We start from the raw sequence: 24,669 nt of genomic DNA, 5'->3' as shown, positions 1-24,669 counted from the left end.
ATCATTAGTTTAAGACCCGCTGATGAGAGGTCCTAAATTAAAGCTGAAGAATCTCTGTCATTAGTAGCTTCTAGATGAAAATTAAAATCACCTAGTATCGTATAATCAGAATAGTTCAATAATATAATTCAAATAATTCAAGTAGTGTGATTGAGGCTGGCTTCTATGCGGAGGGAAATGGAGTCTTTTTTAGTTGATTTCATGAGGCGATGGTATTTGTTGAGGGCCGTTTTGTAGGTTTTGCAGTCGTTTTTGTTCTTGCTGGTTCTCCATTTTCTTTCCATTCCTTTGCATTACTGTTTTTACTTGCTTAATTCTGGGGTGTACAAGGTGGCTTGTTTGGTGGGTGTGAGAAAGTGGCTCTATATATACTGGTCCAAAGTAAGGTACAGTGTGTATAGAGCCCACAAACCCCAGAGGTATAACAGAGGTTAAAGTCAGGGCTGACCTTACTCTCAAAAGTGGTAGCTGGGTCGAGAATTAAGGCAGTACCAGAGGACAGTGTAAAGCGTTTGTTGTACACACTCAGTCAGCAAAGGGTTTCACACACTCAAGGACTGAACTCCAGGCCAATTGTTTTTATATCAAAATATATAGTTTTATTTTTAGAACCAACAGGTATCAAAATATACTTTTCTCGATACGAGTACTCTTATGTAATTACTTTTCAAAGAGGCAATAAACTTTGTAAACACAATAGGTACAATGGTTGCAGTAGGCAACACAATTCTAAACACAATTTAACATTGAGCTCAATGGGGTTTTTCTACATAAATGCAGCTGATTACTTTATCGATTACTAGATTCAGTGCTGGGGTCTAAGCTGAAACAAGTTTAGTAAAAACGTTTTAGTTATTGCAATGATTTTTAAAGAATAAAAAGGTATTTTAAAAGTTCACACTTACAAACTTTTCAGCGAAAATCTAGCAATGTTATTCAATGGGAGAAAATTCAGGTTACAGGTACAGTACGTTTGCGTTACTTTTGTAATCCAGGACTGGGCTCCTAGGTCTGGCACTGGGGTCTCTACTGAAAACAGGTAAGCAATTACGTTTCAGTAGTAGGTACGATTTTTAAGAAATATTTCAAGTTTTCAAAAGCAGACAGAAGAAATTTCATTTAAAAGCAGACAATGGATTCCTATGGAGAAAATTCAGATTACTAGTAAACCCGGTTAGGATTACTTTTGCGGATCAGTACTGGGCTACAAGGTACAGTACCGGCTTATCTCCTGATCACAGGGGAGTACTTCGGAATTCGGCATTCGACTGATTTTATAGGAATATTTTAAAGTTTCAAAACTTCACACTTCGAAGAGATTTCATAGAAAAGCAGACTATGGATTCCTATGGAGAAAATTCAGGTTACTAGTAAACCCGGTTAGGATTACTTTTGTGGTTCAGTACTGGGCTACAAGGTACAGTACTGGCCTCTCTCCTGATTACAGACGAGTACTTCGGAATTTGTTATTCGGCTGATTTTAGATGAATATTTTAAAGTTTCAAAACTTCACACTTAGAAGAGAATTCATAGAAAAGCAGACTATGGATTCCTATAGAGAAAATTCAGGTTACTAGTAAACCCGGTTAGGATTACTTTTGTGGTTCAGTACTGGGCTACACGGTACAGTACTGGCTTCTCTCCTGATTACAGGTGAGTACTTCGGAATTCGATATTCGGCTGAATTTAGATGAATATTTTAAAGTTTCAAAACTTCACTTGGAAGAGATTTCATAGAAAAGCAGACTATGGATTCCTATGGAGAAAATTCAGGTTACTAGTAAAACCGGTTAGGATTACTTATGTGGTTCAGTACTGGGCTACAAGGTACAGTACTGGCTTCTCTCCTGATCACAGGTGAGTACTTCGGAATTCGTTATTCGGCTGATTTTAGATGAATATTTTAAAGTTTCAAAACATCACACAGAAGATTTTTCGAGTCAAACCAGTCAATGTTATCGTATGGCAGGAAAGTGAGTCATCGGTTTTCTGGTGAGTACTCGACTGGTGAAGTTAAGGTTCTGGGCATAGACTCAGAGATCCCCCAGGGTTAGGTAGGTACAGTTGGTACACCCTCAGGTGCACAGGGGCAGCCGGGTGCAGAGGTAGTTAGGCCCAACGTTATCCAAGGGGAGGCAGGGGGCCTTCGGTTGGTGGCTGCTGGCTAGCAGGCCACGCGGCTGTGGGACCTGGGCTCCTGGTCATTTGCTCAGGGCAAATGGGGAAGTAGGATAGGGTACAGGTTGCACTGCCAGGGGCACTCGGGCGGCTGGGTGCAGAGTGCTTTTGAGCCATTGGGCGCTCAATGTTATTCAATGGAGATCTTGAAAAAGGAACAAAGGGTGCAGGCTCGGGGACGGAGGATCCTCTGGTGCGACCAACACTTCGAGGGGTAAGTTGGGATCTTGGAGGATAGGTAGGCACCCAGGAGTTGGGCATAGGGAGCCATGGGGCGCCGGGGTGTCTTTTGAGATCGGGAAATCTTACCCCCTGCTGGTCGCGGTTGGAGGGGTCCCTTGTCCTGAGGCTGCAGGCATCCCCGCGGTCGTCGAGGAGGGTCCTTGGGCACTGGATTCCAGGTCAGGATCGCCGGGGGGACGTCCTCAGGGTCTTGATTCACTCTGGCACAGGCCAGGCTTGGTGGGTGCAGAGTGTGCAGGGTTCGCGGTTCAGGGCTGATGCCAGGGCTTGTTACTTGCTTTGAGCAGTACCACTGTTCGTGGAAGACCCAGGTAGTCAGAGTCACAAGGCAGTCAGGTCCTCCGGGGCTTTTGAGGTTGCTGACCACTGGAGACGCCGGGGTTTAGCAGGAGCAGGTTCGAGGGTCGACAGGCCGGTAGGGCTGGGGCCAAATCAGTTGGTGTCTTCCTCTTTTTAGCAGCTCTTGCTTCTTGTTCTTCTTTCTTGTTTCGGAATCTGGATCTGTGCAAAAAGGTTTAGGGTGCCCCTAAATACTAAATTTAGGGGCGTTACAGGTAGGGCAAGGGCAGGGACCAATGGGTCCCTGTCCTGGGGTGGGTACACCCGCTAGCCTGCTCCTCTCCTGTGGGAGGGGGGCAGGATCCTAGCTGTGATTGGGCAGGGCTCCCATCTTCAAGATGACCGGAGCCCGGGGTCGTGCATCACCTCGCCTCTCCCACCTGAGGGGTGGAGTTGGCACAGGCTGGCACACTCCCCTTTCTGAGGTAGGGTTTCCCGCCAGAGTGTGGGTCAGAACTGGTGGGGGCCAGTTGCTGAGTACAGCAAGTGGTCTGGAGTAACTCACAAAGGCGGAATGCCTTTGAAGCTTCCCCTGCCCATCCTGGGGGAGGAGACTTGGCACCTCGTCCCAGGATGTGCATTGTTGCAGGCCCAGGATAGGGGGGGGGCTCTCTACCCAGGAGTCCAGCAACATGTCTGCTGTGTGGCAGCCTCTCAGACAAGACATGGATTGTAGGTTAGGTTTCAGGGGGCATCTCTAAGATGCCCTCTGTAGTGCATTTTACATTAAATCCCACACTGGCATCAGTGTGGGTTTAATGTGCTGAGAAGTTTGATATCAAACTTGTCAGTGTTCAGTGTAGCCATTATGGTGCTGTGGAGTTCGTAATCACAACCTCCCAGCACCATATACTCTTAATGGCATCACTGCACTTACAGTGCCCAGGAATGGCCCTGGGTACTGTAGGGGCACAGGGCTCATGCACCTGTGCCCATACCACTGGCATAGGGCACCCAGCTAGAGGGGTGGCTGATGTATGCCAGGGCAGTGGGCTTGTGGGCATGGCACACAGGGACGTGTGCCATGTCGACTCTTTGTTTAGTTCTGCACCTAGACACTCAGCCTGCAAAGGCAGTGTGTGGGTGTCAAGGTACAGGGGCCCTAAGGGTGGCACAATAAGTGCTGCAGCCATTAGGGGTCTTCTCTGGTCACAATGCCCTGGGTACCTAGGGTACCATTTACTAGGGGCTGACATGTGGCCAGAGATGCCAATTGGGGTTAGGCTTTAGTATAGTTTTTAAAGAAGGAACACAGGCCCTGGGTACCTGATTGGCAGGGACCCAGGGCACACCAAGGAAAAGTGCATCAGGTAAAAAGTGTGTGTGTGTGTGTGGGGGGGGGGGGGGGGGTACTGCAACAGAAACTCACTTTCTCACAGTGGGTCTGTGGGCCTTGGGGGTTCCTGGTGGGGTGACTTGGTTGGCTGAATTGATGATCCAGCTGTTGAAGTTCTGCATTAATTGGTACATGTTGGGGAGGTGATGGGCTTAGTGCAGCTGAGTGCATTCGTCCTAAGTTGCTGGGTTATGCTGGTCCAGTTGCGGTAGGGAGCGTTGTTATGGTTGGGGGGCGGGGGGCCGAAGTGAGCCCATGAGGATAAATTGTACTAAGGCATGGTTTGTCCAGGAGAGATCAGATGTGTGACTGATTTTGACTCAGTTGCCGGATGTAAAGATGGGATCGAAGGTATGTCCTGCTCTGAGTCGGCTTGGTTACTGTCTGAGGCAGATATTGTGTAATCTTTCTAGGAGGTTATTTGCTTTGGCTTCAGTGTGGTCGTCTAGGTGGAAGCTAAGGTTTCCGAGTAAGATGTAGCAGTCTGAGTCGACGGCGTTCGGGGTGATGTGTTCGGCTTTGGTATCGCTGATGCCTGAGCGAGGTCCTGGTGGTCTGTATGCAAGGGTGCCTTTTAGGGTGGTTTTGGAGTTGGGTGGATCTGGAAATTCATGTGCTCCATTGTGGGTGTGGTATCGTCAGTGGCAACTGTGCAGGTGATAAATTCCATGTGTATGATTGCTATGCCACCTCGGTGTTCATTTGTGAGGTATCAGAGCTTCATCTTGTATCCAGTCGGGGTTGCTGCCACAATGTCAGGGGCCGATGTTGGGGTGAACCAAGTTTTGGTGATGGTCACGTTGGTGGTGAGGCTGGTGATGGTGTCCCAGATATCTGTGGAGTGTTTGCAGAGAGATCTGACGTTCAGCAAGATGCAGTTGAGTTGAAACCGCATTTGGTCTTGGCAGGGCATCATGGCATTTGACTAGGGTGGGCTTGCATCGAACAGCAGTGGGCGCAGGCGAAGGGTCCTTGCCTTGCGTCATGTGCGGTGATGCAAGGCAGCAAAGTCCGGAGAATACTCGCTCATATTCCAGGAAGACAGTGGTCACCACACCGAATTAGGGTACACCAGGAAAGAAGACAGTCGAAGCAGTAACATGCTGGAGTCTGGAGAGCAGGAAATTTTACCCGGCGTTCGTAGATATGCAAGCCGGGACAGAAGTATAACTGGCAGAAAGACAAACAGTACCTAACAAGTTATCAGCCCTGATGAAGTCGCTGAATTGATTCCCTGATGCGACGAAACATGTGTTGGCTAAAGACTCAAGAACCAATTAAAGAACACAAGAATCTGTTGAAATCTGATACATTACTGTACTTATTGCATGATGATACTATGTGCTGGAGGGTGAAAAATCACATTCAAGGCAGCAGTTATTGTTGAGGGTTGGGTTCAAGGTGCAGAGATCAGCAGAGTAGTAGCATCAGCGTTGCGAAAATGCAGGGTTCTTGGCGCGGGAACAGTTGAGTCACGGACGGGCGCAGACGGCATTGCCTTGGGTGCATGTAGCAGCCTCCATTAAATAGACGAGGTGGGATGGGAGGGGCTGTGCTGGATTGGCGCTGGGGACCAGTCGGGTGAAGGAGAAACGCCACGGGAACGCTGCCACGCTGTGCAGCAGAAGCAGAGCTTGAGCACATCGGGATAGGAATTTGAAACAATGGCAAATAAACTAACGGACTGGGTCTGAGAAACATTAAAGCCAACACAATGTAAAGTAACTGTAAGACAAAACAACCATCAGGAAAATGAGCTGTGAGAAACAAAAATTAAGATTAAAAATAAAATAAAATTAATATTAAAGTTACCACCTATGCACCTGATGACCGGGGAAGGGGATTCAAATTGGTCTAAGAAGCGCGGAGGGAAGGCTGCCTCATGCTACAGCGTTGGTGGGAGTGGCGACCTGGTCACGGGGTGAAGGGCTGCTAACCTTGGCACCGCTTGACTAATCTTCACAAAAGTTTTAAAACTTTTGCTACCGGCGGTTCAGCTGCTGTGTTGAAAGTTTCATGGGAATCCGTCAAGTAGGGGTTCGAGAAAAAAGTTGGGTCCCACAACACATTTTCTCATAGTGATTTTGAACACAACTATAGCTGAACGACTGAACGGAATTACACCACATTTGGCAGAAAGCTAGATGTTGGTCCAGAAAGCGTGCTTTTTGTGATTTGCTGTAAATTTGTTCAGTAGTTATAGAGATAGGTTTAAAAAATATAGATATCTGGGGGCACGGATCCTTGCAGTGGATTCGCGAATCCACAGTCCTGTCACCCACGCACTTGTCAGCAGCAGACTCGACGACGGCAGCACACTCTATGCCGGAACTACCCAAAAACTACAAAAGAACTTGCAGAACATCCAGAATGTCACAGCCAGACTCATCCTGAAATCCCCTGCCACATCACCGGGCACCTGAGACCTTCACTGGCTCTTGATTAACAAATGAATAACCTTCAAGCTCCTAACACATGCCTACATAACACTGCACAACACTGGACCTGCATCCCTCAACTACCGCCACTCCTCCTACACGCCCACCAGACATCTCCGCTCTGCTTGACCGGCCCTGGCCATCTTCCCACGGATCCACAAGAGCTCAGCTGGACTACTTCCAGTCTCCGTGTGCAAACCAAATCTCTAGGCAAAAAGTTCCCTTTACCTGTGGCTAACTACCATGCACATCAACTTTATCTGTGATCCCCGCCAGTGTCTGAATCTGAGCTAAAGTGACGTTTCACAAAGTCCTATCTATCATTGTTCAATTCTAGTGTCAAACCAGTTTTTTCTCAATGTTACCCCATTGTAACCACAATGCAACACTTGTTTCCCCACTCATGTTCATCTTCAGTGCGGCACTAGACTGCTGTGTGTTAATCACGAATGTCGGACTAACTACTTCTCAGATTACTTTCATCCCTATACGAACTCGCCAGAGTCAAACCTTTAGTATTCCAAAAGGTATTCTCTACTTGTGATACTAAACACTGCCACACGTGCTCCTGCCTACCTGTAGTCACCATCAGTGAAACACTAGCTCTATTTTTTGTCCACTACAAAATCACATCTCCTTCCCCAACATGTGGTCATCTACATGGTCTCCTCAGTTCTACCTGTACTCCTCTTTATGGTCATTCATGCTCTACTTTACCTACTGTTTAGGGCAGTGTTAAACTCATGCTTGGGGCAATCACAACTATCACACCCAGACAAATCTACCTGTGGTCATGTCCTCCAGCATCTCCAACAGCATATCCTGTGTCTCATCGATCAGCTTTGTCCTTTGCACCACAAGTTTACGGAGGCACAGGTAGCCATTTAGCACGGTGCCCACCAGTCTGCTTTTAAAGTGACGCTTGATGGACTCCACTTCCACAAATGAGGACAGAAGACCTTGAAAAAAAATATCAAGAGAAGAATGAAAATTAAATCATTAGGAATTGATGACATACTAACTAAGCAACATAATGAAGCTTACATTCCAAAGGTAGGCAATGTGTCTCACTAATAAAATTGTAAAAAATAATCTGCAAACTTTGACCATCAGTTAAAAAAAGATATTGCAGACTATCACAAGCCTGCTACCAGTGTCCAAACAGGCTCTTATGTGCTGGACATCAAGCACCCTTTGCTCTCGGTGAGGGCTAAGCATGATGTGCCACTGGCTCTATGCATTAATCATTAATTGAAGTTCTGTACAAGATAGGAGTGCCACACATCATAGCCTCAGACTCAGTCTCGTTTCTACATACTTCGCGAACCATCAGCACAACACATACCTCTTTCCCATTCATGGCTCAGAACACCGTGCCCTCATCAATTTAAGGCTCTGCATGCAAAGTCTCACTTGGTGTTCAACATACTGTGCCTACACAAGGGTCTTTGCATACAGTGGTCTCAATCAGGGTACTATACATTGTGCCTGAACTAGGGGGACTGTCAAAGCGGCATGTACCAGTTAGGCTCTTCAAGGCGTATCCTTGCTGCAGATCTGTGCTGAGAGTCGCCTCCTCCAGTGAAAGCAATCGTGCAATCTCCTGATAAAAACAAAACAAAAAGCAAGCATAAGTGTAAGGCCTGTTAGGATGATGAAGTAGCTACCCATAAAATCTATGACTTTATAAAAGAAATGGATATCAGACCAAAAATGTCACAGCTTACATGCTTTCAATATTCCATGACTAGCCAGGAATCATCTGCGTATTTAAATACATAGGTACTTTAAAACCAAATTAAAACAAAGCTCATCCACATTATTCAGCTGTTCAAGAGCAGCAAGCACAGATTAGCTGGGACTTAAGCTTGGCCAAATGATATAGTCATATTTCCTCTTGTTGGATAGACTGTAGCCCTTTCAGTAAATTACATGCTTATCTATAAATAATATTACATGGGAAAACTATCAATTGAGGGAAGCATTGCATAGAACGGTTCACTCTAATGTTCGTAACAAAGGCTATGAGCAGCTGGTTAGAATTTGAGTGTTTATTTGTTTAATTTAACAGCCTGGAGTTCTTTCTTGTCTGTTGTATAAGTAGGTGCAACTCCAGATATTTTTGGATTCTGCAAAAACAGCTGTAAAACAAAATATCGGCTTAGTAAAATTGGAAGAAGTTTCGGAATGAAGGTGAATTAATGGGATTCAGATTCTGTTTTTATCAATGATGAGCCTTTTAGCATATTCTACTGAGAAATGTGGTTGTCAGAACACTTCTTCTCTTAACTAAAGCTAAGACTACTATAAGCACAAGTTTCTACTTGTGTAAAGATATATCTGTAAGAGACATTAGTTAGTGGTAGATTCCATACCTTAGAATATCCCCAGGCGTCAGATTGGATCCGGAAAATTTTTCTCCTTCGCAGTACCCGTGAGTGCCAGTAGATGGCGTCCTGCGGCTACGCGTCCATCACTGGCGTCGTCAGCGCAGAGATGACATCATGGAGAGTACTTAGGCGCCACATATGTGCGCCGATGCCAGTTCTGTACACGACTTTCCGCGCCAGGAACGCAGAGCCATGCAAGATACTGACCATTGGTGCATAAAAACTGGGGCCCTGAAAGGGATGACCTTAACCCTAGTAATCAGTCCGCAGAACCGGGAGGATGGGTGGGGCGGTATAGAATCTATCACTAACTAATGTCTCTTACAGATATATCATTACACAAGTAGTTGCGCCAAGGAGTAGCAAATCTTGATGCACAAGACGACTCACGAGAGATGGTTTGTTTGTCCACCGCCCGTCCCTTCTTAGCGCCAACTTAACCAACAAAGAGTTGGTCATCCACCCGGAACTGGCGTGTGCGATCCAGATAGTATGAGAGCGCACGTTTTGGGTCCAGACAGTGGAGCCTCTCTTCCTCTTTCGAGGGATGCGGAGGCGGAAAAAAGGTGGACAAGGTGATGGACTGCCCAATGTGGAAGGCTGTGACTACCTTGGGCAGGAAAGAGGGTCGCGTCCGCAACACAACTTTGTCCGGATGGACAGAAAGGAAAGGAGGTTGTGAAGAAAGGGCCTGGAGCTCACTCACTCTCCTGGCAGAGGTGATGGCAACCAGGAATGCAGTCTTAAGAGTGAGAAGACTAAGAGAACAGTTATGAAGTGGATCAAAAGGAGCGCACATCAGATAAGTTAGAACAAGGTTCAAGTCCCACTGCGGCATCACAAAAGGAACAGTGGGAAACATATGAGTCATGCCTTTCAAGAATCTATTTACAGCGGGGACTTGAACAAAGAGGGCTGATCAGGTAGCCTTAACAAAGCGGAAATGTCAGAGAGATAGCCCTTAATAGTGCCCAGAGCAGAGCCCTGCTGGGCAAGAGAAAGGAGGAAGAGGAGAACCTCAGAAAGGGGGGCAGAGAGTGGATCCACAGCCTTTGCTGTGCTCCATGCCACAAATTTGTTCCACCTGCAGGCGTATACCGATTTTGTAGAGGGACGCCTGGCTGCCAGAATTACATCGCAGACTTCAGGAGGCAAGTCAAATGGCCTCAACTGTCGCTGCTCAATCTCCACGCATGGAGGTGGAGACTGGACAGATTTGGGTGGAGGACCGTCCCCTGCTGCTGCAACAGAAGGTCCTCCTGAAGAGGCAGACGAATCGGGGGATCGACTGACATGCTGAGTAGCTCGGGATACCAGTATCTTCGTGCCCAGTCCGGAGCCACAAGGATGACTTGGGCCCGGTCGCGCCTGATCTTCTTCAGCACTCTGGGCAGAAGTGGTATAGGCGGAAAGGCGTACAACAGACCGCAACTCCACTCGCGACGAAAAGCATCTCCGAGCGAGTGCCGTCTTGGAAATTTCAACGCGCAGAACTGATTACATTGCGCGTTCTCTTATGTGGCGAATAGATCTAACCAAGGCTCTCCCCACTGCTGAAAGAGACCTTGCGCCACGTCCGAGTTCAGACGCCATTCGTGATCCATCATGCACCGATGGCTGAGTTCGTCCGCCCTGGCGTTCAGGGAACCTGCCAGGTGTTGAACCACCAGGGTCACGCCCTGATGTTCCAGCCACTGCCAGAGGCGCAGAGCCTCCTAGCATAGGGTCCACGACCTCACCCCGCCCTGTTTGTTGGAGTACCACATGGCGGTGGTGCTGTCCGTGAACACGTGCACTACACTTCCCCGGACAGAGGGAAGGAATGCCTTCAGTGCAAGCCGGATCGCCCGCAGCTCCAGAAGGTTGATGTGGAGCCGGGACTCCGCCGTAGACCAGAGTCCTATGATCTCCGCCTCTCCCATGTGGCCCCCCCAGCCCTGGAGGGACGCATCCGTCACAAATACGTGCTTCGGTTGGGGAAGGGAGAGGGATCTGTCGCTGACCCAATCGCGGTCCGTGAGCCACCACTGCAACTGTCTCGCAGTGCCCTCCTGATCCGGACATGGTCGGACAGGTTGCCCTGATGCTGGGCCCACTGAGACGTCAGGTCCCACTGCAGAGCCCGCATCCGCCACCTGGCGTGTTGCACCAGAAGGATGCAGGAGGCCATCAGCCCCAGGAGAAGCCGCAGCGTCAACCTGACCGAGACCCGGGATAAAGGCTGAAAGATCGGAATCAGAGCCTGAATATCCCGAACCCGCTGTTCGGGAGGATACACCCGAAACTGCGCCGAATCCAGAACCGCTCCGATGAAGAGGAGACTTTGAGAGGGACACAGGTGTGACTTCGGCACATTGATGGAAAACCCCAGCAAGTGCAGGAGGTCGGCCGTAGTCTGAAGGTGGCTGACGACTGTCTGGGGCGAGCCCGCCTTCAACAACCAGTCGTCGAAGTAGGGGAAGACTGGCACCCCTAAACTGCGCAGATGAGATGCGACCACCGCCATCACTTTCGTGAACACCCGTGGGGCGCTGGTAAGGCCAAAGGGGAGCCTGGTGAACTGGAAGTGCTCGTGGCCTACCATGAACCGCAGGTAATGCCGGTAGGCCGGCAGGACGGGAATATGGAAATAAGTGTCCTGCAAGTCCAATGCTACCATCCAGTCTCCAGGGTCCAGGGCAGCTAAGACCTGAGCTAACGTCAGCATCTTGAACTTCACCTTCCGGAGGAAGACGTTGATGCTCCTGAGGTACAAGATAGGGTGCAGGCCCCCTTTGCCCTTCTTGGGAACCAGAAAGTAGTGGGAGTAACTGTGAGAAGTTGGCCTGATATATGATGTTCACTAGTTCTAGTGACCACCTTGTATCAGTCCAAACAACCCTTATGGTGATTAGTTGTAAGTCAACCTTTATAGACCAGCTATCCTAATGGTAGCATGGTCAAAGCAGTCTTAGGCTAAACTCTTTTGGCATGTGAAGCCAGCTGTTTTACCACAATATAACCCCTTGAATACCAAATGAAAGGACACCACACAGGTTGTTATGAAAATAAACAATATATTTATTAATAACAACACCTCTGAACTCTTTATGAGATCAGAGGGCTAAGCACATGACAATACTAGGAAGGAAATACGAGTTCGCACAATATTTACACGTGTGCCTTAGGGGCACGACAAAGCGATACAAAAGGGGATGATGGACGGAGCGTTTGAACAAATCAAACACTCACCCCCAGTCAACTGATCTGGGTTTAATCCATCACCATTCTTTAGTTCACTCAGTCACCCCAGTTCAGACATGGCTATATGCAAATCAGTCTGACCCTGTGCCTAATGGGAACAGTCCAGCCCGAACTGCCAAGCCATGTCTTCCCTGGACCGGAAACAAGCATCCTGGGACCGGTTTCGGATTAATAATCCTCATCAGCCAGGCTATCTTGAATCCAGTGGCCAAGTGAACAAGGGACTCACGTCTGAGTATACCCTGCCACACTTAGGGCGAACAAAGCGATACAAAAGGGGATGATGGACGGAGCGTTTGAACAAATCAAACACTGACCCCCAGGCACGACAAACCATATACTAAGAACAATGGAATGCGAGGAAGAAAAGTACTGTAAGGAGATCCAGAGGCTGGAGGATCGCTGGGACTACGCTACGAACTAGGTAAGTACGGAGCAGGAGGCCCACGGGACTCACGTGCAGAGTGGAAACTCTCACGCGGGATGCGTACCAACGTCTATGGATGCTACAGTGTACAAAGTTACGGATTCCGGACGAACCCGGCTGGATGGAGGGAAAACCACATGTGGACCTGGACACTAGGATAGTGGACACTGACTTCAGCACCTAGAAGCTTTAGTTACCTAACCCACAGGCTGTGGGTGCATAGGGCTGAAGTGGTGTCGGGTTCGCTGCGTTGATCCCGGTGATGCCTGAAACAAGGAGTTGCTGGCAGGCAGCCAGATGGAGGAGTCCGGTTGTTCCAAGGATGGAACTAGGAAGGAGAAGTCCTGAAAGGGAAGGGGACAGAGTCTTGGTCACTAGCCAGTGACGGTGCTGGAACCAGGAGGGAACGAGATGCTGTCGCCGCGCTCAGGTGAAGGAAGGGTCGCTTCTCTCTGCAGCTGCGCGGACCAGGAGCTGTTCTTTACGACCAGGCTGGAGGCACGAGCTGTCCCACGTAGTCTGCGGCTGATGGCGGTGTTGGATCGTCGATCTGGTCAACAGGCCTTGGCTAATGCAAGCCACGCGGTGGAGCAAAGATGGCGTCTGGTTCGGACCAGGAGGGTCCGGGGTGCTTCTCTTTCACAAGGAAGCAAGGGCCAGTCTGGGGGACCAGACTAGCAGTGTTGAAATCTTCGGGTCGTCGTCTCAGAGGTCACAAGCCAGCCGGCAAGTGACCAGACAACAGGAAAAGCAGCAACAAGGCAAAAGGGCCCCACGCAGATCTCGTGAAGGCTGGGGGGCTGGTCTTTGATGCAGGTGCTGCGTTGGTGTGGGGCTTCTCAGTCCCCAATGCACTTTCTCGAGGGTCACTCGGGGGTCGTGCTGGAAGGGCTGTGCAGGTTTCTTCAAGATGGCCGTCTTCACGTTGCTCGTCGCACCCACGGGTCCCAGCTGTGCTGTGGATGTGGGTAGAGGTCAGAGAGGTCTGGAGGTCCGGGTCTTGTCGAGCTGGATCGTCGGATTCCGGGATGAAAGGACTTTGCAGCAAACCGCACAGGAGCTTGATGGTGCCTGCGAAGCAGGATGGTCACTCCCTGACCATAGGGGAGATTCTTCAGTCTTCTGATGTCCAGGAGGTCGAAGATCAAGAGTTCTTCGTGGAAGTTGTCAAGATTAATCTAACTGGGAATGGGACCAGCTCCTACCTTTATTCAGCTAAAGGGGGCTGCACTACGACTAGGTCCCTCCTCTGGGTGGGACCAGGAAGGGGGGTGGTTACACCCCCTATCCTTTGTCCAGTTTCCCGCCAGAGCTGGGGCTGGAGTGCCCCAGCAACTGGTTGGAACCGGTGTATGCACAGGGCACCTTGTGTGCCCCAGGCATGTCTCATTCATTTCAGCCTTGGCCTACCTAATACACAAAATCCTGTCTGGGGTGGTGCTAGCACCTCCCAAGGCAGGAAACCCTTTGTCTGAGCCTCCCCCGCTGGAAGGACTCCCAGCAGCAGGAGGTCAGACTTGTGTCTGTGGTGGCAGCATCCATTTTGTGATGCTGAGGCTCGAGTTAACTTTAACCGGGGTTCACAGTTACATACATGTCGTGTCCCTCTAGAAGGGTGGAATGCTACCCCCGTCGCCAGAATTGGCGAGGGGGGTAGTATTCCAAATCGTATGACACCTTACTCGACATGTTTTGATAATGTTATACCAGAGTTCGCATTTAACCGCGAGGTTGATAATGCACTTAAGAGTATATGGTATAGCGTTATCATGGAACAGCTATTAGGACTTGGTTCCGCAAGCTGCAAACAGGCTCAGCTCATGCCAGAGCACCATATCACATAATTCCAAGCACTCTGCCTTCAGGATTGATAAGGCCTTCCATAGGAGTGACTGATAGGGATATATGTGTCCATTTTAGGGTTAGATATAGGTATACTATATCTACAGCAAAGGGTGTTTACACCACCTTGCCCCAGCTGTCATGCAGCCAGTTGTGTCAGATTTAGATGGCCAGCCAGGGGTGGCATAATACATGCTTCAGCCCCTGGTAGGCCCTGGGTACACCTATGCCCTGTGTACAGGGACTGATATGCTGGCCCAGTACCAATTGGTAAATGCACCTAAAGTACATGGTTGTCAATTTAGAGAGAGAACAGATAGGCTGTGGGTCTGATTAGCAGGCCCACAGCCAGGGAAAGTCGTAAACCAGTGAAGCAAAAAGCAAAAATCTGGGGTGACCATAGGATTGCAGACCCCACTCTCCTACAACCTGCACTACACTCCCCCGGACAGAGGGGAGGAATGCTTTCAGTGCTAGACAAATCGCCCGTAACTCCAACAGGTTGATGTGGAGCCGGGCCTCCGCCGGAGACCAGAGACCTCTGATCTCCGCCTCTCCCATGTGGCCTCTCCAGCAATGGAGGGACGCATCCGTCACAACTACGTGCTTCGGTTGGGGAAGGAAGAGGGATCTGCCGCTGACCCAATCGCGGTCCGTGAGCCACCACTGCAGCTGTCTCGCAGTGCCCTCCGAGATCAGGACGTGGTCGGATAGGTTGCCCTGATGCTGGGCCCACTGAAACTTAAGGTCCCACTGCAGAGCCCGCATCTGCCACCTGGCGTGATGCACCAGCAGGATGCAGGAGGCCATCAGCCCCAGAAGCCGCAGCGTCAACCTGACCGAGACCCGGGATAACGGCTGAAAGATGGGAATCAGAGCCTGAATATCCCGGACCCGCTGTTCGAGTGGATAAACCCGAAACCGCGCTGAGTCGAGAACCGCTCCAATGAAAAGGAGCTTCTGAGAGGGGCACAGGTGTGACTTCGGCACATTGATGGAGAACCCCAGCCGGTGCAGGAGATCTGCTGTAGTCTGGAGGTGGCTGACGACTGTCTGGGGCTAGCCCGCCTTCAACAACCAGTCGTCGAGGTAGGGGAAGACTGAAACCCCTAACCTGCGCAGATGAGCTGCGACCACCGCCATCACCTTTGTGAACACCCGTGGGGCGCTGGTAAGGCCGAAGGGGAGTACGGTATACTGAAAGTGCTCGTGGCCAACCGTGAACCGCAGGTAGCGCCAGTGGGCGGGCAGGACGAGGATGTGGAAATAAGCGTCCTGCAAGTCCAACGCTACCATTCAGTCTCATGGGTCCAGGGCAGCTAGGACCTGAGCCAGTGTCAGCATCTTGAACTTCTCCTTCCGGAGGAAGCCGCTGACGTTCCTTAGGTCCAAGATAGGGCGTAGGCCCTCTTTGCCCTTCTTGGGTACCAGAAAGTAGTGGGGGTAGCAACCACACCCTACTTCTGGCCCAGGAACGCGCTCGATGGCCCCCTTGGCCAAGAGGGCCGTAACTTCCTCCTGCAGAAGTCGCAAATGATCCCCCGATACACGGTGGTTCTGCGGTGGCATGGCTGGAGGAGTCGCCTCGAAGGGGAGGGAGTAGCCCCTTCGGACAATCTGCGGCACCCACCTGTCCGAAGTGACGGTGCGCCAGTGGAGGTGGTGATGGCGAACCCTGCCCCCCCACTGGCGTCACATGGGCCTGAAAGCACGGACTAGGAAGGTTTTGAGGCGGATGCTGCGTGGGAAGGTGTGGACTGACCACGCCGTTGTCCCCGACCGCCGGGACGGCGGTTCCCACGGCCACCACCGCGTTGGGTATTACCCTGAGGAGCGTGGCTGGCAGCACGTGTGGGTACACCCCTTCCGTGGCCACGAAAGGAATGAAAGGCAGCCGATTGCTGGCGCAGGGGCCGAGAGGCCCAAGGACTTGGCCGTAGCCCTGGAGTCCTTAAAGCGCTCAAGCGCATGGTCTGCCTTGTCGCCAAAGAGGCGACGGCCATCAAACGGCATGTCCATCAAGGTATTCTGGACATCGGCCGAAAAGTTGGCGGACCTCAACCAGGCGTGGCGTCTGACCGCCACCGTCGTTCTACCTAGTGAGTCGGTGGTATCCAGCCCCCACCGTATAGAATATTTGGCTGCATCCCGGCCCTCCACAAGGGCTTGGCCGAGTTTGGCTCGTACCTCCAACGGACACTCTAGCAGCACTTCCGCAACCGTATCCCACAGAGAGTGGGTGTAGCGGCCCAAGAGGCATGCGGTGTTGGAAGACCGCAGTCCCAGACTAAGGGACGAGAAGATCTTTTTGCCGTACTGCTCGTACCTCTTGGATTCACTGTCCGGCGGTGCCGACGGGAATGCGGTCTGGGAATTGGAGGCCTGGATGACCAGGCTCTCGGGGGTAGGGTGGGTGGACAGGAAACATGGGTCACCCGGTGCTGGCGTCTGGCCACGTTCCTATCTACGGGCGAACCCGTAGCGGGCTTGGACCAAGTGCCCAGAAGAACGTCGGTCAAGGCCTCATTATAGGGCAGCAGAGGCTCGGCCGAGCTTGACTGCGGTTGAAGGACCTCAGTGAGGAGATTAGTCCTCACGGCCGCGACGGGGAGCTCAAGGCCCAAGGCCTTGGCAGCCCTCATCAACACCACACTGTAGGTTGCCCCCTCCTCCGATGCCATGGTAGGAGGGGAGACAAAACCAGTGTCTGGAGAGGTGTCCAGGCCACTGGCCTCCCCAAGGTCTCCTGCCCAGTCCTCATGAGACTGACACTCTCGGGTCAGAGGGTCCTAAGACCCCTCCCAATCCCCTTCATCACCCATCTCCTGAAACTCAGGGTTCTCAACTAATGGGGCCTGCTCATAGAAGTGAAACTCCCCAAACGACGTCTGGAGCGGCGCCCATCGAGGCCGTCCCGACGTCGCAACAGGAATGAAGGGGGCATCGGGGACGGCGTCGCCCGAGGACAGCGCCGGAGGCGACACCTGATGGTCTGACGCCGGGGAGGTCGTAAGGTCCACCGGCGACGATCCAGATCCCGAAGAAGGTCTAGCGGCGTCCCGCGGCGCCGAGCCCGCCGGCGGCGCCGGGGCCACTGTACCCTGCGGCGCCAGGCCCCAAGGCGCCGGGATAGCGGGAACCTGCGGCGCCGGGCCCGAAGGCGTCGGCGGGGCCGAAGCACCCGACGGCGTCGGGGCCGAAACCCCTGACCCGCTAGAGGCCCCAGACGGGTCCCGCTGGGCTCGAAGGCGCCGCGGAGCCCGTCGGAGGAGAGAGTTTCCTCATGGCCATGAGGAAACGCTCGATCTCCTCCGGCGTCGCGTTGAGCCCAGGGACCGGAGGGTGTGGAGCTGAACGCGGCGCCCGCGACTCCGAAGGAGCCGCGTGGGCGGTGTCACCCGAACCCCCGGCCGCATCGCGCGAGCGTCGGGGGGAGTCCGCAGAGCGATGACGCCTCTTGGACTTCTTGTTCTTCTTACCTGACGACGACTTCGACCCGGAGGAGTGCGGCCTACTCTCGGAGCTGTGGTGGCTCCGAGCCCGCGACCTGTCCCTCAAACTCCCGTGGGACCGAGACCTCTTGCGGTGCGGGACCGACTGCCGGAGTTCGAGTCGCCTGCGGGACCGCTCCCGCCTGGCTTTCGAAGAGAGGGCCCGGCAGTCGGAGCAGGCCTTGTCGTCGTGATCGACGCCTAGACAAGTTAAACACAGGTGGTGAGGATCCGTGACCGACATCGTGCGGTCGCAATCCTCGCAGTGCTTAAAGCCGGGCATCCCTACGACACCAATCGGAGTCGAAAGACTTCGAGAAATGATCAAAAAACGATCAAAAAGTTAGTCAAAAATTGACTAGGGTTACTGCTTTTTCCAGATCTGCGCTTGCTGGCGCGGAAAAAAGAAGAACTGACGTCAGCACGCGGAGGCGGCGTCTAAGTACTCCGACGACGTCATCACGGCGCCCACGACGGACGCGGAGCAGCAGACGACGCCTACCGACGCGCAAGGGTACTGCTACGCAAAAATTTCCGGATCCAGTCTGGCGCCTGGGGATACTCTAAGGTAAGGAATCTAATACTAACGTGTCTCTTTCAGATGCTCTTCTTTCTTAGAGGGATGTGGGGGGGGGAGTAGAAAAGATGAGCAGCATGAATGATTGACACAGATGGAATGGGGTCACTATTTTTGTTAAGAATAAAGCACAGGTACGAAGCACCACCTTATCCACAAAAGTCATCACGTCAGGAGGCTTGTAAGACAAAACCTGTAAACCACTCGCCCTCCGGACAGATGTTATCGCCACCAGAAAGGCTGTCTTCATGGTATGCAGCCGGAGTAAAGAATTATGTAATGGCTCAAAGGGAGCACACATGAGAAATATGAGGACCAAATTAAGTTCTCACTGCGGCATGACAAAGGGCATAAGTGGAAACATATGTACAAGCCCTTTTAAGAACCTATTTACAATAGGAGACTTGAATAAAGAGGGTTGGTCAAGCAGCTGCAAGAAAGCGGACAGAGCAGAAAGATAACCCTTTAGAGCACCCAAGGCAGAGCGCTGTTGGGCAAGTGTAAGAATAAAAAGAATAATATTAGACAGAGAAGCAGAAAGCGGGTCAATAGACCTTTCTGAACAATATTTTACACCTTTTTGCTAATGGCAGGCGTATACCGTCGTAGTGGATGGCCGTCTGGCCCCAAAATAACATCACATATTTCTGGAGGAAGGTCGAAAGCTGTCAACTGTCGCTGCTCAATCTCCACGCAAGGAGTAGAGTTGACAGGTTCGGGTGGAGGACCCTCCCTTGCTGCTGCGACAGAACGGGCAGCCTGATCGGAGGATCTGACGTCAGCGCGCAAGGGTGGAGCCTAAGAACCCTCTGTGACGTCGTCTCGGCGCTGTCGACACCAGTGATGGACGCGGAGCCGCAGGACGCCACCTACTGACGTGCAGGGGTGCTGCTAAGCAACACTTTCTGGACACCTGGGGATATTCTAAGGTAAGGAATCCATCACTAACGTGTCTCTTTCAGATATGGCCTTGCAGAACCAAACTAGGAATGCTTGGAGAATTAAGCTGCAGAGGGCTGGGTGGCAGACCACTTCTGGCTACCATTTTGAGTTCAGAATGAACCATGTCCTCGCACAACTTAGGGAATCTACGCAGGACGGTGGCAGGATTATGGCGGATGTAGTTGAAAACCCCTTCCATTGCCTCGAAAGGGGTGAAAGTTAGACTGGCCATGAGGTTTAACTGAGAGGCAAAAGGATCTGCCGCAGCACGAGATTCCTTGAAGAGCTCCAAGGCTGAGTCCGCTTTCTCTCCAATCAGACGAAGGGCATATTTATGAATTTAGCCTGGACAGCACTCTAGAAGCCAGATTGCGCCGTAAGGCCACAGTCGTCAAAACTGCTATGCCCAGAAAGTCAGTTGTGTCCAAGCCAAATCTAATGGAGAACTTGGCAGAATCTCTCCCATTCTTCACTGCCTGGGAGAGCATGGCCCGGGCTCCTCCCAAACTGATTCCCAAAGGGTGTGTGAGAAACGGCTCATTAGGAAGCATGCTTTATTCACCGACCGCAATGGCAGACTGGTAGATGAAAATATCATCTTCCCAAGTGCGTCCAGCCTCTTGGATTCCTTATCTGGAGTAGCGGAGGGTTGGCCCGCTCAAATACGCGGTGTATGACCTCATAAAAACCTTTCATTTGAGCAGGGGTTGAACCGGCTCACAGAAATGGGGGGAGGCACGGAGTGGAACCTGGCTCCGCTTCGTAGAACCGTGCCTAGAGCATTGATGCTCCTTACCTGTGACGTCCACAGACTAAGTCCGTTTGACTTCTTTTTGTGCCTCTTCCCTGAACGTCCCAAGGACCTCGAGTGAGAAGAAGAGGACTTGGGGCTCCTGGAGCAGTCCTGTGACCTCCTTTTCCTCGAACAGGATCTCAGAACAGTCACGCTCGACAGTGTCGACTGCCGGGCCGCAGGGAGCTTCAAAGATCACTCTCGCAAGGCCCTCGGGAGCCATGGCCTAACAATCGGGGCATGACTTTGGATTGTGGTCGTGATCGAGGCACCACAAGCAAATGAGGTGGGGGTCGGTTACCTACAAGGTGCGGTGTCAGGTGACATACGGTTTGAATTCTGTATGTCTAGATGACATCCTCGACACACAAGAAAATGTTTTCAACAAAATGTAAAAAAAAGCCTGTAAAAAAAAGAGACAGAGGGGTAGCTCTTCCGAGATCAGCACTTAACCTGCTTGGAAAGAAAAGAACTGAAGTCCGCACGCCTGGGAGGCACCTATATAGGTGACCGCGACATCATAACCAACGCTAATGCATTCATGATGTGCTGAACAGAGCCGCCTAACGGCGTGCAGGGGTACTACTCACGCAAAGGTTTCCGGATCCAGTCTGACGCTTGGGGAAATTCATAGGTAAGGAATCTGCAGCTACAAGTCTCTATCAGATATAATCTTCACTATGGAATGGACTCTTACTCTACAGACTTCTTCGCAGTCGGAAGAATCAGATAATTTCTAGGATTTTTTACAGACATAAGCTCTGATGTGAATAATGCAGAACTCAGTGTCATCCTTGGCTCCAATACAGACTCTACTGCTGGTTCCTCTTTCTTTTCTTTTAAGTTAACAATTCCAAAAGTGTCGGAGGCATCATGCCAATAGGCTGGAGAAGAGCTACAGCTGCGGGCACAAACTGAACTGTAGAAACTCCAAAGGACTGAAGGTCTGTGAGATTTGCCAATATGGCCTTTTGGAAAGGCTAAAGTTGCTCTGAAACACCACATGAGTGTGGAAAACTACTTAACAAATGTAACTTGCCCAGTATCGGAATGGGTTGAGTAGAGAAAGAGTTGGAATACTCCCTGGTGATCTTCCTTCTCTTTCTTGGATTGTCATGAGAAAAAATGAGGTCGTTTATGTTGTTAGGTTGCTTCTAGCCCTCTGTTTAGATGATTTCTTTTGGTGACATATGGACTTTGATTTAGAGCCAGAAACCTTAACAGAAGTGATACAATGATTGGGTTCCCTTTGTCTGATGGATTTTGGATCCAATAGTGAGCATAACGTATAGAAACAGTCATGCGTTTTCTCTGACCACAAAGACACATTAAAAGAGTGTATGCTACTGACATATGTAGGGGCATTTAGTGTAGGAAGTAATGGCCAAAGACTTAGGAGACTTACTCCATGAAAAGACGAAAATCTGACAACAAACAAATTGAGCAAAACCGGTCAACCCTTGTACTCCCATCTGTAGGATGTGGAAGAAATGGAACCAATGTTGCCAGCAATTGAGATACTCTATGGTCAATCCATTATGTCACTGATCGTAGAGTCTTGTGGATCTGCAGCTGAAGCCAAGCAGCACCACCTTGACCGACTGACTGTTTAGCTTCCAAATGTAAAGATCGAGTTGGTGCCCCTGGTAACTGATATAAGGGAAGCAGAATCTATTTTAAAAATGTGGGTTAACGATAAATCCTGGGAGTTATATTTTTGTATTTCTAAGTGGGCAAGTGAGATGCCAGGAAACCAGATGAGGGATTTACCTTCATGTTGTAAGGAATGTGTCTAGTAAGATTAGAGCTAAGTAAGGAAGGTAAAACATTTTGATTGCATTCACTTGGCGGGTGTTGGCCAGTTTCAATAGTACATGCATGAAACCATAGAATTTTATTAATCTATTAAAGGAACTTTCCCCAGGATTACAAGGGGAAACAACAGATCATTAAATAAGCAATTAGGAACTTGGAGAAAGAACAACGCCTGCAGCAGTGCATCCTGGCAGACATGGCAAGTGAAAAGTCCATGCTAGCTTGCACTCTGTATAAAAAAAATACACTTCAGAGTACAATTTTAACATCGATGAGAAATGAACTAACATTCACCATACAACCGTTGTATGTGTCTTTATAAGACTCCCCCCATCATGGGTATCTTGTCCAGATTTGCATGCTTTTATTCAACAAGTCAAGACTGTGGATGGATGGATGTAAGCAATGGGTATGGTGAATGTCTAATGCTTAAGAATCATCATTTATCAACTTCTCAGCAAGCCAATATAAATGAAAGACACAGTCTACATCATACCTTGGTGATAAGGTTTCCAACATATGGCAGAACGCCACGTGCTGCCAGGTACACCTTCCAGTCAGCTGGCTTTATAAGCTTCTGGTAGAGCGCTAAGTACTCAGCAGCACATTCCCCAGCAATACTCAGCTCATCCAAATAACTGGGGCAAAGAAAGAGAGCTAGATTCAAACACAATTCTTTAAAAAAAAGCAAAACAATCTTGACTCCGACCAAAAGCCTCAAATTAGCTGATCCGCTCATGTAATAAGTAAGCAATTCCACCATTACTGTGACATACAGATGCATTAGAAACAATCCTAGATCAAGTAACATGATCATAGACTGGATTTCTCTGTAAAATGTACATGGAACTGAGCACTGTGCTGAGATTTGATATGCGCACCTGGTAAGAAGGTCCAAGACCTGTTGTTTCCGGCTTGGAATGGTTGCCATGGCTTCCACAATGGTGCATGCTGCCTGTCGCGCTGCCTGGGTTGCTGGTGTAAAAAGCACCTACAGAACAAAATCATCATAAAATGACTGGTTGCAGAAATTTTCACAAACACTCCAAAGTTGGAAATGAAGGTTTTATGTGGTGCAACCCCCCCCCCCATCCCAATTACCATATTCCTCAACTTCAGAGCAGAAGACCCTTCACAGCAGCAGACTCAACTAATCTCCGATACAACCATCAGCAATGCCAACAAACCTAGTAGCTTATCAGGAGTCTGCTGTCCTGCTATCAGGTAGTGCTCACTAGCGCATTATGGGGTTTGGCTTTCAGCCCTACTACAGAACACTCTGAATGACTCTTCAAACCTTGCTCCATTTTTCACTCCAAATATGGTTTTCGCACTATTTTACAGGTACATTCTCGCCCATCTAGTCCCAGATCATATCCTAATAATGAGCCATGTTTATCCCATTACTAGCTAATCCCTACAAATGTTAATGTTGAATATATACACCCCTTACTGACTGTCCTCAGTCTCTGCTCCACTATGCATGCTGGTACTAGTTTCTCTATTTATGTTCTTAAAGAACAAGTTACTTACCTTCGGTAACGATATATCTGTAAGAAACAGTAAATAGTATTAGATTTCTTACCTTAGAATATTCCCAGGCGTCAGACTGGATCTGGAAATTTTTGCGTAGCAGTACCCTGGCGCGTCGGTAGGCGTTGTCTGCGGCTCCGCGTCCGTCGTCGTGATGACGTCATCTGAGTACTTAAAAGCCGCCTCCGCGTGCTGACGTCAGTTCTTAGACACAGCTTTTCCGCGCCAGAAACGCAGAGCCATGTTAAAAACCAACACTGGTGCCATTGAAACTAGGGCCCTGAAAGGGGATGACCTTAACCCTAGATATCAGTTCGCAGAATGGGGAGGATGGGTGAGGCGGTAAGGAATCTAATACTAACTACTGTTTCTTACAGATATATCGTTACCGAAGGTAAGTAACTTGTTCATCTGAAAGAAACAGGTTAGTAATAGATTCCTTACCTTAGAGTAGATGTGAGAAGTTGGCCTGATATATGATGCTCACTAGTTCTAGTGATCACCTTGTATCAGTCCAAACAACCCTTATGGTGATTGGTTGTAAGTCAACCTTATAGACCAGCTATCCTAATGGTAGCATGGACAAAGCAGTCTTAGGCTAAACTCTTTTGGCATGTGAAGCCAGCTGTTTTACCACAATATAACCCCTTGAATACCAGATGAAAGGACACCACACAGGTTGTTATGAAAATAAACAGTATATTTATTAATAACAACACCTCTGAACTCTTTATGAGGTCAGAGGGCTAAGCACATGACAATCTCTTACGAAAAATACTACAAGTTGCTCAAAATTACAATGGTGCCGTAGGGGCACGACAAACCATATACTAAGTAAGTGGAATGTGATAGTCGATAAAAGGAATGGAGATGTCCAGAGGATGTAGGATCGATGGGACCACGCTACACTAACTTCAGGTAAGTAATAGGAGGCCCACGGAACGCGTGTGCAGAGTGTGAACTCACACGCGAGATGCGTAACAACGTCTATGGACAGTACAGTTCAAGAAAAAGGTGAGTACGGACAATCCTGACTAGGTAGGACTAAAACGACTGTGGAACTGGACACTAGGACAGTTAAA

General features: G+C 49.9%; 1 protein-coding gene across 11 annotated transcripts in view; it reads right to left on the bottom strand.

The window, feature by feature from the left end:
* Positions 1–24,669, bottom strand: part of UBR4 (ubiquitin protein ligase E3 component n-recognin 4) — a 2,329,353-nt gene that overhangs the window by 236,007 nt on the left and 2,068,677 nt on the right. For all 11 annotated transcript variants that reach the window (XM_078642504.1, XM_078642505.1, XM_078642507.1 and 8 more), the window contains 4 exons: positions 22,936–23,045; positions 22,551–22,692; positions 8,056–8,137; positions 7,320–7,493 (listed from right to left, as the gene is read on the bottom strand). In XM_078642504.1, the coding sequence (XP_078498630.1) occupies positions 7,320–7,493; positions 8,056–8,137; positions 22,551–22,692; positions 22,936–23,045 (508 nt within the window). The remainder of the gene's footprint in view (positions 1–7,319; positions 7,494–8,055; positions 8,138–22,550; positions 22,693–22,935; positions 23,046–24,669) is intronic.

Source organism: Lissotriton helveticus, chromosome 5_1, assembly GCF_964261635.1.
Source record: "Lissotriton helveticus chromosome 5_1, aLisHel1.1, whole genome shotgun sequence".
Lineage (NCBI taxonomy): Eukaryota > Metazoa > Chordata > Amphibia > Caudata > Salamandridae > Lissotriton > Lissotriton helveticus.
Note: the sequence above shows the minus strand (reverse complement) of the source record. Positions and strands in the feature narration are given on the sequence as shown.